We start from the raw sequence: 16,672 nt of genomic DNA, 5'->3' as shown, positions 1-16,672 counted from the left end.
CCTTCTGGAGTCTGTCTCTAGTGGCCAGTCGATGAATTGCAGTTTAAGTCACTTCCGTATTGGCTTCAAGAGAAACTGCGGGAGGTTGTCGCTTGGTGCAAGCATAGGCATGCCGTCACCGTGACCAGTGAGTGACTGATTACCATGGACACTTGAAATTCATGTAGCTTATATAGATAGACTGTCTCTTTGAATTTTAACCTCTTAACCGGATTGAGGGCGCATTCGTCCTTAAGCTTTATTTGTTTAAATTAGCTCAAATGACTGTCAGATGGAAGTAATTACAAGTGACAAACTATACATCATTTAAAAGATCTAAGAGTCAAGCTTCCATTTTTTACCTCTGTTTTATTCTCAAAGTTTTATAGTGACAGTAATTTGTTAATATGTGTCAGGAGTTATGAATATGAAAACCGCGTCTGTACCGTTTGATTGTAATATGAGCCTCAGCTGATCTCATTCATAAAAAAACTCCTCTATTCTCCTCACTCACGACAAATCAACATCCCTCAGGGCTTTTAGTTCAAAAGTGTGCAGATGAGGAGAAATATTGATAGATTCTCATATGTCTGTGTCAAATTTCTAAACAGAGGAGTATTTTTTATTCAATACTTCCTCAAAATGCGCAGATGTAGCCTAATCATGAGCGATTGAGTCTCTTATGTGTTGTTTTCAATTCATCCTGGCAGCCGGAGGGCGCTCTGTGCACATGTAGTCCATTTGGTACAGACAGACGAAGAAGATACCATGTGCCATAATAGAAGTCCATAATAAAAGCTTCCTGAGATCACTAAAGATGCAAATAGAGACATTTGAAGATAATAAACACACAATCGCGACGATGTATGGTTTGTCTGTGTTCTTTATACCATTTTGGGTGTATTCATAATAGATTATATTTATAATGCAATGCTATTCGACATAGCTTTTATCAATATGCAGAATATTGTAAAATGATATATTTTCTGTCTGATTTTTTGATCCGAAGCCAAATCTGAGACCACAGAAGGTTATTTAAAACATCCCACTTGTGATATAAAGTAATTTTGGAGAAAAAACATGGTTTTAATCTTTATTGTATTTTGATTGTGTGCTAAGCTAACATATTAGCTAGCCAATGCACCTGCCACCTGGGCAAATACGTTATTTTTATTAATAATTTTGAATAGACTGAAATGAAAAACCAACTGAAATGTTTCTATTGTCAACAACGGCATTTGAGGCTTTTTAGAAGGTGAAGTGAGAAGTTTGATCATAAATGAGGTTTGAATAGAACAGTTTGAATAGAGAGTCGTCAGTGATTACAATGAAGACAAAAGAATAATTTAATAAGAGCCATAACCTGGCCAGAGAGGTGTGAAAGTGTTCTGGGGAGACTGAAACTGAATGGGCAGTTTGCACCTCAAAACAATAGAGACAATAAACTGAATCGTAGCTCAGAAGAGATGGCAATAAACATCAGTTAACATTTTAGAGAAATCTCAAAATAAAATCGTATGACATGATCTTGAAAAACATTTCATAAAATTCAGAGTTTTAGACTTATCATCTTCAGATTTGAAATATAACATGGTCAGACATGTGGCTTCAGCTGTAGTGCACTTCTAGATTGCTAAAATGCCAACTTCAATTTTATTTTCATAAAGATATTTCATACAAATATATTTCTAATGACTTTACAAAACTTTGAAGCTTATTATAGCTATTTTTGATTATGAAAATAATTATAATTTTGAATTTACAGTAAACTGCCAAGTGTCTGCTTTCAAATGATGCCATACTTATGATTTTAGTGCAAAGGAATCATTAACTGTAACGGTTTTAGTCTGATTATGCCATTTCTTAGGATTTTTTCAAAAGCGGGGGTGCAGGCTAACAGGTCAAAATCAATTTATACACATACATGAAAACCTCAACTTGTCGTGAGCACACTTGCCCAATGAAAAAGTGCGGGGGACGAATTTACATTTTATAAAAAGTGGGGAGGACATGTCCCCCGCGTAATCACGCCCATGGCCTGATCGGTGTATAATGAACAAATAATCCCTTAATTTCCTCTCCTAATGCAGTCCCATGCAAAGCATGCTGGGAACTACAGATCCACTGCCCAGTTAGTTATGTCAACAAAAATTGATTGAACACAATTAAATTAAGTTGTGACTTTAGCTCATTTTAATTAATTACACTGAACGAGAGGCTAAACATTTTGTGTGTGTGTGTGTATTTTCTCCTTTTGTGTTCCACAGTAGAAAGAAAGTCATAAAGGCTTGGAATCTGGAACGACATCAATCAATAAATGAAATAAACAAAATTAACTAATTCAAGGAAACAACTGTGTCTTTAAAGACCAAGCCTTGATTCATATGGTCTATTTGTGTTGGGGCTTGGGAGGTCCTTCCAGACCAGTGAAAATGAGGATCTCCCACCATGGATGGACTGAGACGGCCCACTCAGACTGAGGGCTTCTTTAGCAGTCCAGCCTTCACTCGCTTACACAGATATACAGTGCATCTTTCAGTATGCTGCATATTTTCAGCGAGTTGAGGAAGCTTTAAACCGAAGGAGAGGACGGAAGAGGCACGCTGACAGAGACAGACAATTCCAAGAGCAGGTAAACATGTATATAACATTTTTATGCATCAAATAATTATAAGCTGCACCTAAAAATGCATGCACTAAAATGCTAAAAACACAGCACTAACTGGCATTTATTTAACGCAAGCATAAGATATGCCACAAACATTTTGTTTATAAACAATAGATACGGGAAAAGCACTTGTACACTTGTCAGACTTGTCAAACTGGTCTATAGTTAATGTGATGGATACTCTGACAGGAACTTGAGGGTTCATAATGTCCTTGTATTCAGTTTGGCTGAAATGTAATTTCAAATATGACTCGGAACAAATGCTGTTATGCGTTAATATTAACACTGTCATGCATATGCAAATCAAGGTTTATTTTGGCCACCATGTGTAAATCATAAGTTGTGCCAAAGCATACACGTTTTATCAGTTCACTTTTATCTGGTACAGAAACAGGTGCTGGCTTTCTGTATTTTGCCTTACTAAAAGTAGGTTATCAATGGCTGGGTGCATAAACTACTTACTCTATAAGAATGGTCCTAACTTTTTATGGTCAGTTCCATAAATCGATCTAATTTGAATTGGAAAAGACTGATTAACTCTTATCTAACTGCTAGTTGGTCAATATAAGTCTATGCAACTGGCTCCAAGCAGGCGGCATTATATTCTGAGAAAAAAGTCCTGCATCATCTGTTTGCAGAGACACTTTGCATGATATGTTGTTATCTAGTGCAATGACATGCTTCAACAGAGGCCACAGAAGTCACACACACACGTTTTAACTATATGGAACAGACAGAAAGCGAGAGAGTGTATAATAAAGATAAGAGAGGAGACTAGTTTTTTTAGAGGTTACATTAAAAACTGATAGTTAAGAAGAGCTATGAATTGCATTCATGTCAAACTAACTCTTGTTTATTTCTGCTTCACACTGATGGCGACCATTAACATAAAATCTTGTGACAAAAGAGGAAGCCGATTTTTTTTCCCACATGCACTGACTGAAGTCATCTGAAACCAAGCCACAACACAATAGAGAGCAAAGCTATAAAGACCAGACACATAAGAGGAATGTACACACTAAACCCCTTTGCAACAGGCAGGTTATGTGTATTGAATGACTCTACGGTCTTTTGAAAGAAGGTCTCTGGCTGGCTTATCTGTTATATGCCTCGTCAGAAAGCCAAGTATAACATACAGGAACGCTGGAGTGTGTGGCGATTGGAAGAGTCAACAGAGGGAAACCACAGCCCTCGGGAAAGCCTGGGGTGTTTTGGAAGCAATTAATGCTGTGGTTTGATTGCAATTAAAGACGAACACCCTGTTAGACAATGGGGTGGATCATCTGTGCTATGTGAACCAGAACATACTGTACCAATGAATGGAACATATTTATGCACGCAATGTGTAAATATAGTTCAGAGCAAACCACACACTTACCTCAAACTCTTTGAACTTTAACGGGGTCAACATGTGATAGATACTGTACAGACAGACAGACAGACAGACAGACAGACAGATAGATAGATAGATAGATAGATAGATAGATAGATAGATAGATAGATAGATAGATAGATAGATAGATAGATAGATAGATGATAGATAGATAGATAGATAGATAGATAGATAGATAGATAGATAGATAGATAGATAGATAGATAGATAGATAGATAGATAGATAGATAGATAGATAGATAGATAGATAGATAGATAGATAGATACTGTACAGACAGACAGACAGACAGACAGACAGACAGACAGACAGATAGATAGACAGATAGATAGATAGATAGATAGATAGATAGATAGATAGATAGATAGATAGATAGATAGATAGATAGATAGATAGATAGATAGATAGATAGATAGATAGATAGATAGATAGATAGATAGATAGATAGATAGATAGATAGATAGATAGATAGATAGATAGATAGATAGATAGATAGATAGATACTGTACAGACAGACAGACAGATAGACAGACAGATAGATAGATAGATAGATACTGTACAGACAGACAGACAGACAGACAGATAGGTAGATAGATAGATAGATAGATAGATAGATAGATAGATAGATAGATAGATAGATAGATAGATAGATAGATAGATAGATAGATAGATAGATAGATAGATAGATAGATAGATAGATAGATAGATAGATACTGTACAGACAGACAGACAGACAGATAGACAGATAGATAGATAGATACTGTACAGACAGACAGAGAGAGAGAGAGAGCGATAGAGAGAGAGAGAGAGAGAGAGAGAGAGAGAGAGAGAGAGAGAGAGAGAGAGAGAGAGAGAGAGAGAGAGAGAGAGAGAGAGAGAGAGAGAGAGAGAGAGAGAGAGAGAGAGAGGGAGGGTAAGGTTTCATATGTTAACATTAGTTAAATTCTTCTAACGCATTTACTAGCGGTACTAATGGGATGTTGTTAAGTCTCTGTCCCAATCACAACTTCCGTCCGAGACCTGTGGTTAATGTGAGGAACTTCACTTCGCACAAAGCACTTAAAGACATCACATTTGGCCATGAGATGATCAAACTGTGTGCGTGCATGTTCGGTGTGTGTTTAAGATCTCACTGTGTGTTAACAGAGAAAACATTTACCCAGTCATTAGACTGTGAACGTATAACTTTTCGCCAGTCCCGCGCCTGCCCACACTCAGACCTGCTCGGGTTGAAAGTGAGGGGAACACCTATGAGTACGTCATAGCAGGGCTGTGCACGCGCCCTCCATACATCGCGCACATACGCTGCGTCGCGTCGCTTTTGAACGAAAAGTACAGTACTTTAGTGAAGACTTCGCTCTTTGTGAGGTGTGAAGCGGAGAGATATTTACATGTTCTTGAGTGCTTGATAGATAAAGTGCTTGAGCAGGTGAGCAGGAGTCAAGAGCTGGAGCGCTGGAGTGAGCGAGTTCCTCTCCGAGCACAAGTAAGAGTTGGCATTTTCATTCTTTCATTCTCAAGTTGTGAAATCACCGGCTTTGAAGCAAAGCTGACCTGAAAACGTCTAGACGTTGTTCTCTTTCGGGAAGTATTGACTGTCTAGTGTTGCCGGTGTGAGTCTGTAAGGTGTGCGCGCGCCCTCAGCTGATCTCTGTAAAGTTTAATCAGTTTGACATACTGGAAATAATCACAAAATGTTACCGCACATGGTGGTTGTGTAGCCTAGCTAAGAAACGTTTAACATCACACTTAAGTTCATAAGAATTGAAACGGACCAATCATTACAAAAAAAAAAAAAAAAAAAGTCCATAGGCGTCGAAAAAATGCCACTCATTCCTACTTTAAAGTCATAATAAAAAAATAAAAAAAACTTCATTATTAACATTTTGACCTATTTTAATTAACTATACCATTAGGCTAATTATTAAACGACTTTTTTTTGTTGTTGCTCAAAACAAGCATTGTTATTGTTTGTGTACTGCAATTGGCTGGATGAGCAATATCACACTTGCTTACCTGCATCTTTTAATGCTTTTGTTCTTTGGGTCAAATGAAAGTAATGGGGGAAAAATCTGCTTGCTATTTCCCTGAGGAAATCATAACTTTTTTGTTACAGTATCCTTACAGTGAGCGCTGGCGAACGCATTTCTCCAGAGCAGGGGTGTCCAAACTTTGTAAAAAGGGGTCAGATTCGATGTTGTGGACAGGGGGCCGGTTCCCTTTCTATTATATATATATATATATAATGTATATGTGTTTTGTTTCTTGGAAACATGACAAATTTGACAAAAGCTTGAGCTGACAGTTGAGTAGCTTGTAAAATGTATAGATATTTAACAATATCTGTAAAACTTTTTGGCTGATGAAAGTTTTAATGGGTGAAATGTAAATATTATTAGTGAGTTAGAACTCTATTCTTATTTAAATGAATGTGCACTCTATTTAGATCACCACAGGTAAAACCACACTGCAAAAAAAAGCTTTTCTTACTTAGTATTTCAGTCTTTTTTCCACTCCAAATATCTAAAGTCTTAAATCAAGATGCTTTTACTAAAGAAAATTACTTTTTTTTCTTCTTGATTTCTGGGGGGGGGGGTTTAAAATTGTTTTTCCTTAAAACAAGCTAAATTATCTGCCAATGGGGTAAGAAAAATAATCTTGTTTCTGTCCCAAACAGAAACAAGATTATTTTTCTTACCCCATTGGCAGATAAATATGCTTGTTTTAAGCAAAAACTCCCTTAAATTTCATTTTATTTTCCAGAAAACAAGAAAAATATCTTATGTAATTTAACTTATCTAGTAAATGCATCTTGATTTAAGAATTTTTAGATATATTTAGACTAGAAACAAGACTGTAAATACTGAATAAGAGCATTTTTTGCAGTGCACACATGACACTTCACTGCATGGTAAAAAGTAAAAAATATTAGTGATCGGGACACTCGCAAGTAAACACATTTGTTCCGAGTCAGAGCTCGCGAGTTGTGCTGTGCACAAGTATCGCTGTTTCGCTGTTGCCGCTGTTTCCCTGGCCTAAAATCTAGCACTTTGACATTGTGAAACTGCATGATTTGTAAATGATGTGTGGCGAGCCACATATAATACACTGTGTGCAGAATTATTAGGCACGTTGCTGATCATATTTTTTTTCCAGGCACATTTGACCAATTCCAAACCACAGTAATCCTAATAACTACTATTGATTTAGTATTTAATAATGTATAAGTGATATATAATTGTTCATGAAGGCTGGAAATGAAAACACTTTATATTCAGGTGTGCAGAATTATTAGGCACATTTTCTTTTATAGATAAAGATTTAACTCAGACTGAAAAGTCAAAAAATATTAAATGCCTGTGAGGATACAATACTAATGCAATATTGCAGTTAAGGCATGACTATTGGACATTGAAATGCTCATTGGGTCAGCAGGGTCAGACAAAAACATGTGGCGGAGAAAAGACACCTGTTAACCGAAAAATAATGATAATGTCTAGTATTGCATTAGTATTGCATCCTTCTCATGGGCATTTAATAATTTTTGACTTTTCAGTCTGAGTTCAATCTCATTTTTGGCTCCTTTTATCTGTAAAAGAAAACATGCCTAATAATTCTGCACACCTGAATATAAGGTGTTTTTCATTTACAGCCTTCGGGAACAATTATATATCACTTATAAATTATTAAATACAAAAAGTTTAATGTGGTTTGGAATTGGTCAAATGTGCCTGGAAAAAAAATATGATCAGAAAATCAACGTGCCTAATAATTCTGCACACAGTGTATATTTGAATAGACAAGCTGCGGGCCGTTTGAAATTCATCCCCGGGCCGGACTTTGGACACCCCTGCTCTAGAGTGAAGTTTAAAGCTGCAGTCTGTAAGTTTTGCCTCTGTCGCCATCTCTGTTTGAAACCTGCAACTGCAGTTATTTGTTGAATTATCATCTTTACGCGTGTTGTGCATCGTCACGGCTCCTCAGCGCGGATTTATCTAATGTTTTGAGGAGTTTGTGTGGTGAGGCCATTTTGTATTGCTGTGGGGAAGAGTTGTTGTGGTATAGTTAGTAGGCTGGAGTGTTGTTGCCGCAATGCCGACGAAACGCTGCTATTTTCATCCGGATTGCAGGTCCACTTTGTTCAGCCTTCCTAGGGACGGGGGAGTTAGGGATCAATGGTTTTAAATTTATTTTTAACTCGGTCCCTCATAATTATTACCCAAATCTCTCTGTGCTACACATTTCACGGAGGAAAGCTTCCACAATCTTCGCGAGTTCAATGCAGGATTCGCACAACGGCTTGTCCTGAAAGATGGATTTAAAAACAGAAGCTGTTTACGGGCCACAACCTGTAAGTATGATTTATGTCTCGTCGATGTGTTTTCCTGTAATAGTTCGTTTTGTTAATTGTACATTGTAGCAAGGAAGTAAACAAATGACAACGCTGTTCTGCAAACCAGTCTGTTAAATGCTCATTCATACTTAACGTTATGCGACAAACACCTAACGTTACAAACTAAACTTGCATACAACGTATCTAAAAAGTATGAGACAACAACAACAACAACAACAAAAAAACAAATCATTCTGAAATGTCGTTTAACAGCCATTCTTGAACAGGTTCTGCTCGATCATCTTCACTAAAATGTTCTGGGTTAGCCTGGATGCCAGCCGAATTTAGCCCCGCCCACAAAATGTTTTGCTCGGGCAATTCGGTCTGGACTCGCTCCATAGAGGAGGAATTATGCCCGAACAGAAACTGTTCGGACCAATGAAATTGTCAGGACGGGCTTTAGACGATGATGGACAGATGATCAACAGTAACGTAATCATCCACGTCATCGAAGGCTCTTGGGTTGAATTTGCTCTTATCCTAAACGGAGAACTTGTTCGTATATGCGTTCACCTTCACTATTTCTCTCAGAAACGATGATCGTGTTGGTAAGTACTCTTTGTATCCTTAAATTATTTTATTACTGCCAAAGATCGTTTACACTCATGTTTTTCTTGTAACGTTACTTAATCATGCGTGCGTGCAGACAGGGTTTCCAAGTGTTTTTGCAATGTCGCGCACAATTGCTACTCAAAACGTTTGGTTGGCAAAATATGTTATTTTGGCAAGGTTGCCTGCTAAAATTCGCATTCCTGGGTTTATATAATCACATAATTGGGGTCGCTTCAGCCCACGGACATGGAGAAAAACACGGACTTGGTAACAGTGCAGTTGAGTTCTGTTGACATTTGACAACTAACGTTACGCGTCGCTCCGTTGCTCTGATTGGTTGTGGGTCTATCCAATTGAGGTCTTTCCTGGCTCGGTTGAAACACGCCCCATAATCAAAGCTCAATGGAGCGGTACCAGACTCAAATTCTGACTAGAATTGAGTATGGCCATGCCAGGCTAGTTCTGGGTCTGATTCGGGCTCAAATTGGTATGGTTTTATTGACGCCATTGTTTCTAATACTACCAAAGCAAAGTCTACCGGTAAAGGTAAGGGGGCGTGATGTTTCCGATAAACGTGCACTGCGGTTAGCGAATCACAACACACTGGGCCAGCTAACCAATCAGAGCCCATTGCGTATTTTTGAGGGACTGGCTTCATACAACCCGGAAACCATCAGACCGTTTTTACAAGGAGGGACAGAGCAGTGTAGAATAAAGGTCAAATATATGAAAAATAAGGATTTTTTTCAAAAACGAAGCATGAACACATGTTACGGTGCACCCCACAAACACAATCGAAAGAATGTGCTTTACAACCCCTTTCAATAAATACAAATACTGTGAACAAACACTTTTTTGCCTCTTCTGTTACACATAGGTCTACATCAAGATATATCGTAGATAAAATTTGTCTGGCAATTTTAATAGAGTAGGCTATTGCAGAATCACTGTATCACGATACCATCGATATGATGGACAAAGTTGTATTGTAGTTGCGAGTACACCTGTGCAATTATTCTTGCCTCACTAAATGTGTCCTGCTTTTTGGTGTTATGGAAATGGCCGCAAAATGTAACCCTTATATAAAACATTCTAGCCTAATTACAGGCCAGTTGGTCAAAACAATGGTTAGATATTTTTGTAGTTTGACTAGAAATGTTCTAGTTTTTCTTCATTTTAACGGTGAAACATTTGTAAAACTGAGCTAGCTGGAGTAAAAGGTGCGACGCGACGACTAGCCCCGCTTCACATTTATAGCCGACATGTGTAACACAAACATGCTGTAGAGTGAGTTCAACACATAATTTAGCAGAGCAGAATGAGATAAGCCCGCATTCAACTGGTGTTGCTTCAGGAACTGCCCAAAAGCGCATCTGATAAGAGGACGAGCTCGTGTGTGTGGCAGTGATGTAGATGTGTGTGGTTGGTGCGCGAGATAAAACGCAGGATATTCCAGGAACGATCTCTCTCTCTCTCTCTCTCTCTCTCTCTCTCTCTCTCTCTCTCTCTCTCTCTCTCTCTCTCTCTCTCTCTCTCTCTCTCTCACACACACTCACTCTCACACACACACAACTTCCACTTCATCCACCTGGAAACTAGACACAACGCACATTTGTGCCAATGAAGGGAGAAGATGATGTAAATACTGCGATGAAAGATGAGGAGACTGATGGCTCGGGTGAGTTTCTCGCGTTTTGTGTTGAGATTCCTTTATTATTTTGACAATGGAGATTAAATATCGACAGATATCGCTCCGTAGACAACCAGAATCCACCAGTCTGATAAAATGTTCATTTCTAACGCATGGTTATGATGCACAGATTGCTTTGCGAGACAGTTTATGATATCCAGGTATGTTATAAATAATGCATTTGAGCAAAAACCTGTTGAGTGATGTTATTCATAATAAAATAATATTCATATTAAAGGCAGATAAGCTGTATGAATATTGAAGCTTGCATTATTAGGTGAAAAGCAGTGGGTTTAGTGCAGTCACGTATTGCCTGCAGGCAGCGCGCACACACGCGCGCGCGCGCACACATGAGGAAAATCCATCGCAGCATCATCTTCACCTGAGGAAATAGAGAGAGAGAGAGAGAGAGAGAGCGAGAGCTGTTCTGAGGGGGCGGTGCATGTCAACTTGAGCTGGCAGAGGGGATTTTCCCAGTTGGGGAAAGTGAAGGCATGTGGCATGCAGGGAGAATGTTAATACTATATTGTAGAATGTATGCATGATAGATAAAACCTGTACTATTTTACAAATTTCTCTGAAAACGAGTTTAGCAAAAGCGACATGATTAATAGGTGTCAAAATGTTTTCATTTGTCTGACATCATTAATGTGGATGTACTCAATCTTCATGGTCTATACACTGGCAAATGAGTATGAATATGGTCCTCTTACACTCTAAAAAATGCTGGGTTAAAAACAACCCAAGTTGGGTTGAAAATGGACTAACCCAGCGAATGGGTTGTTTTAAGCAAACCTTGAACCCAACCGCTGGGTTAAAACGACCCATTCACTGGGTGGTTAGTCCATTTTCAACCCAACTTGGGTTGTTTTTAACCCAGCATTTTTTAGAGTGTAAACATAAAGATTATAACATGTGATGATGGGTTGGGGTTATTAGTTTTCAGGTTAAGGTAGGACAATTTGTTAAGCAGTTCTGATGAATTATGATGATTCATATGCATACTGTTATGAGCAAGCAAGCACAAAGCAAATATCATGCATCAGTTAGAGTAGCTGTGCTGTAGCCCAAATATGATACTGATGCATGTTGTATAAATCAACGTTTTACTGGCAGCTACACTGATCAGGCACAACATTATAACCGGTCTATAACACTGATTATTACGCCACCTGTTAGTGGGTGGGATATATTAGGCAGCAAGTGAACATTTTGTCCTCAGAGTTGATGTGTTAGAAGCAGGAAAAATGGGCAAGTGTAAGGATTTGAGCAAGTTTGACAAGGGCAAGATTGTGACTGGGTCAGAGCGTCTCCGAAACTGCAGCTCTTGTGGGCTGTTCCCGGTCTGCAGTGGTCAGTCTCTATCAAAAGTGCTCCAAGGAATGACCAGTGGAGAACCGGCCACAGGGTCATGGAGGACCAGTGGAGAACCGGCCACAGGGTCATGGAGGACCAGTGGAGAACCGGCCACAGGGTCATGGAGGACCAGTGGAGAACCGGCCACAGGGTCATGGAGGACCAGTGGAGAACCGGCCACAGGGTCATGGAGGACCAGTGGAGAACCGGCCACAGGGTCATGGAGGACCAGTGGAGAACCGGCCACAGGGTCATGGAGGACCAGTGGAGAACCGGCCACAGGGTCATGGAGGACCAGTGGAGAACCGGCCACAGGGTCATGGAGGACCAGTGGAGAACCGGCCACAGGGTCATGGAGGACCAGTGGAGAACCGGCCACAGGGTCATGGAGGACCAGTGGAGAACCGGCCACAGGGTCATGAATGACCAGTGGAGAACCGGCCACAGGGTCATGAAGGACCAGTGGAGAACCGGCCACAGGGTCATGAAGGACCAGTGGAGAACCGGCCACAGGGTCATGAAGGACCAGTGGAGAACCGGCCACAGGGTCATGGAGGACCAGTGGAGAACCGGCCACAGGGTCATGGAGGACCAGTGGAGAACCGGCCACAGGGTCATGGAGGACCAGTGGAGAACCGGCCACAGGGTCATGGAGGACCAGTGGAGAACCGGTCACAGGGTCATGGAGGACCAGTGGAGAACCGGCCACAGGGTCATGAATGACCAGTGGAGAACCGGCCACAGGGTCATGAATGACCAGTGGAGAACCGGCCACAGGGTCATGAATGACCAGTGGAGAACCGGCCACAGGGTCATGAATGACCAGTGGAGAACCGGCCACAGGGTCATGAATGACCAGTGGAGAACCGGCCACAGGGTCATGAAGGACCAGTGGAGAACCGGCCACAGGGTCATGGAGGACCAGTGGAGAACCGGCCACAGGGTCATGAAGGACCAGTGGAGAACCGGCCACAGGGTCATGGAGAACCGGCCACAGGGTCATGAAGGACCAGTGGAGAACCGGCCACAGGGTCATGGAGGACCAGTGGAGAACCGGCCACAGGGTCATGAAGGACCAGTGGAGAACCGGCCACAGGGTCATGAAGGACCAGTGGAGAACCGGCCACAGGGTCATGAAGGACCAGTGGAGAACCGGCCACAGGGTCATGGGCGGCCGAGGCTCATTGATGCTCGTGGGGAGCGAAGGCTGGCCCGTGTGGGCCGATCAAACAGACGAACTACTGGAGCTCAAACTGCTCAAGAAGTTAATGCTGGTTCTGATAGAAAGGTGTCAGAATACACAGTGCTACCAAAGCATTGTTGAGACCATGTCCAGCCTTTCGTGGAAACGGTATTCTCTGGTGGCTGTGGCTCTTTCAGCAGATAATGCGCCGCCACAAAGCACAAATGCTTCAGGAATGGTTTGAGGAGCACAACAACGAGTTTGAGGTGTTGACTCTGCCTCCAAATTCCCCAGATCTCAATCCAATCGAGCATCTGTGGGATGTGCTGAGCAGACAAGTCCGATCCATGGAGGCCCCACCTCGCAACTTACAGGACTTAAAGGATCTGCTGCTAACATCTTGGTGCCGGATGGCACAGCACACCTTCAGGGGTCTAGTGGAGTCCATGCCTCAACGGGTCAGGGCTGTTTTGGCAGCAAAAGGGGGACCAACACAATATTAGGATGTAATGTTATGCCTGATCGGTGTAGGGTTGCCAGAATAATTAGCGAAGCAATGTTGCTGCTAAATCACTTTTGTGCCTTTAACATACACTGACAGACAACATAACACTGATGATGATGAAGAGAAAACCAAACGATGAATCAAATTCATCACAAGTAGCCTTTCCACAAGCTGAGGTAAATACTAATATATAGAAGGTGCACAGAGTCATGCACTCAAATACTAAACACCTTTAACAAACACGACACTAAAATAGTGCAATAAACATTAATTTAATAACATAAGATGTAACATAAAACCCTAATGTACATAACTGACACTTTATTTTAAGGTGTCATTGTTAGTGTAAATATAGTACTGAGTAATATTTATTAACAACGTACTTATTATAGGATGAGCGTTAGTTGCATGTAATTATGTATAATTTACTGTTATTACTGTAATTATGTGCAACAAGGACACTGTAAAATAAAGTGTTACTGAAAAAACAAAAAACAATAAAATGAAACCATCAAATGTGAAGTGTCACACAGGGAATTCATGTCAGTTTACTGCTTTTCACTTTAAAATATTATAATTTGTTATTTTACTTGAAAAAAATTTACATTTGTGATTTACTGTAAAATAACACAAAATGTAAGGTTAGATCTATATTTTCCCCCTATATATATATATATATATAGTATGGCAACTAATTAACAGGACATTGTTTGGCACATGGCTTTCAATGGTGAGACTTTTGTTTTTGTAATCAGTCAATCATATATCTCATTATATAAAAATTTAGATTTATCAGCCAATATTTCGGTTATCTAGGCTGGGTAAACCCAGCCTGATCTGCCAGCGATTTGATTTCTCCCGGCAACTCAGTCTGGAAACCCGTACATTCACTTCTACTGCTTCTGTTACACTTTTGCGGGAACCAATCACAGCCTGGCTTATCCACCTGGCGAGCTATTGGAGAGATTATAACGATGACGGATAGAGAAGCGATGGGTCGTTGGCAGTTGATCACGCCTCTTGTGGTCTGATTTGTTGAAGGACTATCCAATTGCGTACAGAGTCATTTAATTTATGCGCGTTTATGCTTGCGTGTGCAGTAGAAAATACAGAGCAGACTCACCAGACCAATGTTCAATCTTAAATTGAGCTTGGTCTGGTGATAGCCAGACAATCGGTTATCGGCTTTTAAATATAAATAATTATCGGTTATCGGTACCGGCCAATATTTTCATATCTGTGCATCCCTAGGAACATGCTAGTTAGTTTTGGTTATTAGCTTGTCTGAATTGATGGATCAGATGGACTACTAGCTCATGTGGCTGAGATTGTCCTGTTAGACTTTTTCCAAACTAGTTCAGGCTGGTAAACCACCTTGGACCAATAACAAACTAGCTATCATGTTCAACTTACACTGATATGACATGGATTTCCCGCAGGAACATAAGTCTAATTCAACAAAATCTTATAATTTATCACTTTTTATAAAAGAAAATAGCTCTAAAGATGTTTTAATTATTACAGTAAATATTATATAATAATATGAATATGATATTATATAATAAAATGAAGAATATTTCCGTTAACTAATTATTTTCACATTTAAAATGCTATTTTATTAGGATGATTTTTATTAATACCCCTAGATAAGATGTTGTATTAAAACCTCTAGTTTCCATATATAAGGAATATTTTTCTTGTGTTATTTATTGTGATCACATTCCATTTTAAATTGAATACATAAGAAAAAAGGCAAGCTGACATTATTGCAGTGACAATCCCCTTGGAGCAATTTGAGGTTACACACACACACACACACACACACACTTGTATCCCACAATGACCTACATATGCACTCTAGGGAGGAAAATGTAGCCATGCCTTTCTATAGGACGTTGTTTTTTTAGATTTTGTTTCGCCATAGAATAGCACCCTTGTATTACCACTCCATTTTAAAGAACATGATATTATCTATTAGGTTTTATCAAGGTCTTAAGATGGAACATTTGATGTGTACAGTATCTAAAATGAACTGTATTTGTTTTCAGCTGCTCTGTAATTGTGTTGGGAGGCTTTATTTTTATCAGGCGTCTGCAGTGCTTGCATTATTTTAGAAAAAAATGTTGACCCCTGCTGCCCTCTCTGTTTTCCCTCTTGTGATTTATAAAAAGCAACATAAGTCATGATGGTATTAAATATAGTATGTGTAGTCTGAGATTTCAGTGGAAAATCAAATGTAAATAAATGGTTGAGCAAAGAAACATAATGTGAAAATAATAAATATTTAAGATTCTACATAATTTCTTAGGGACTAATCATATTTAGAATACCGACCATGTGACCACTTTTTTAATGTTCGTATATTGATTACACTTTATTATTATTTTGATCATATTTAAGCTCATAGCACATACATTCTTTTTGCATTTCTTGATTTATTTTGCATTTAAACTTGCTTTTTCTCTTTAAATGCAAGTCAAACTAATCTTCACACCAGATGGTTATTTGCAATCCTTTGACACAAATAGTTGTTGGGTCATTCCATGTCAAAGCAGCCAAATTTCAGAAACTTCCACGGCTCAAATGTTTCATTTCTTCTGAAGAAAGATGAACATAAATAGTGTAATGAAAGGCAAAATATTAACTGTAGTGAATGTATATTTATTGATTAATCCACTGTTTTGTAAAAGGGGTTGAAATTACAATTTTCACCTGAGAAGCCAAATTACAGGGGGTAAAAATGACTTTGGAAAGATGGCAGCATCATTATATTATTTTCACACAGAGATTGATAGGTCTATTAGTAAAATCTGTTGACTTTATCAATCTTTGTTGCATTAAATGCCAATGGTGACTGTTCAAAAATGGTGATTTGGTCAATTGGTCAAACCAAATGTGGGTCACTTTGCATACAGTTGATGCTTTTTTCTTTTAAAGAGGAATATATGAACAACA

At 39.4% G+C, this 16,672-nt stretch overlaps 1 protein-coding gene across 2 annotated transcripts in view; it reads left to right on the top strand.

Annotated features, from left to right (window-relative positions):
- Positions 1 to 5,299: 5,299 nt before the first annotated feature.
- The window catches only part of ano1a (anoctamin 1, calcium activated chloride channel a), an 81,222-nt gene continuing 69,849 nt past the window's right edge, over positions 5,300 to 16,672 (top strand). Inside the window, exon 1 of one of the 2 annotated variants that reach the window (XM_079806689.1) lies at positions 5,300 to 5,524. Coding sequence is in view for 1 of the 2 variants with exons in the window: in XM_079806688.1 (XP_079662814.1) it covers positions 10,604 to 10,661 (58 nt within the window). In the remaining variant the exon portion in view is untranslated. Of the gene's footprint in view, positions 5,525 to 10,352; positions 10,662 to 16,672 lie in introns of those variants that run through there. The other variant, XM_079806688.1, reaches the window with a different exon arrangement.

This window comes from Gobio gobio (genome assembly GCF_949357685.1).
Source record: "Gobio gobio genome assembly, chromosome: 2".
Taxonomy (NCBI): Eukaryota; Metazoa; Chordata; class Actinopteri; order Cypriniformes; family Gobionidae; genus Gobio; species Gobio gobio.
Note: the sequence above shows the minus strand (reverse complement) of the source record. Positions and strands in the feature narration are given on the sequence as shown.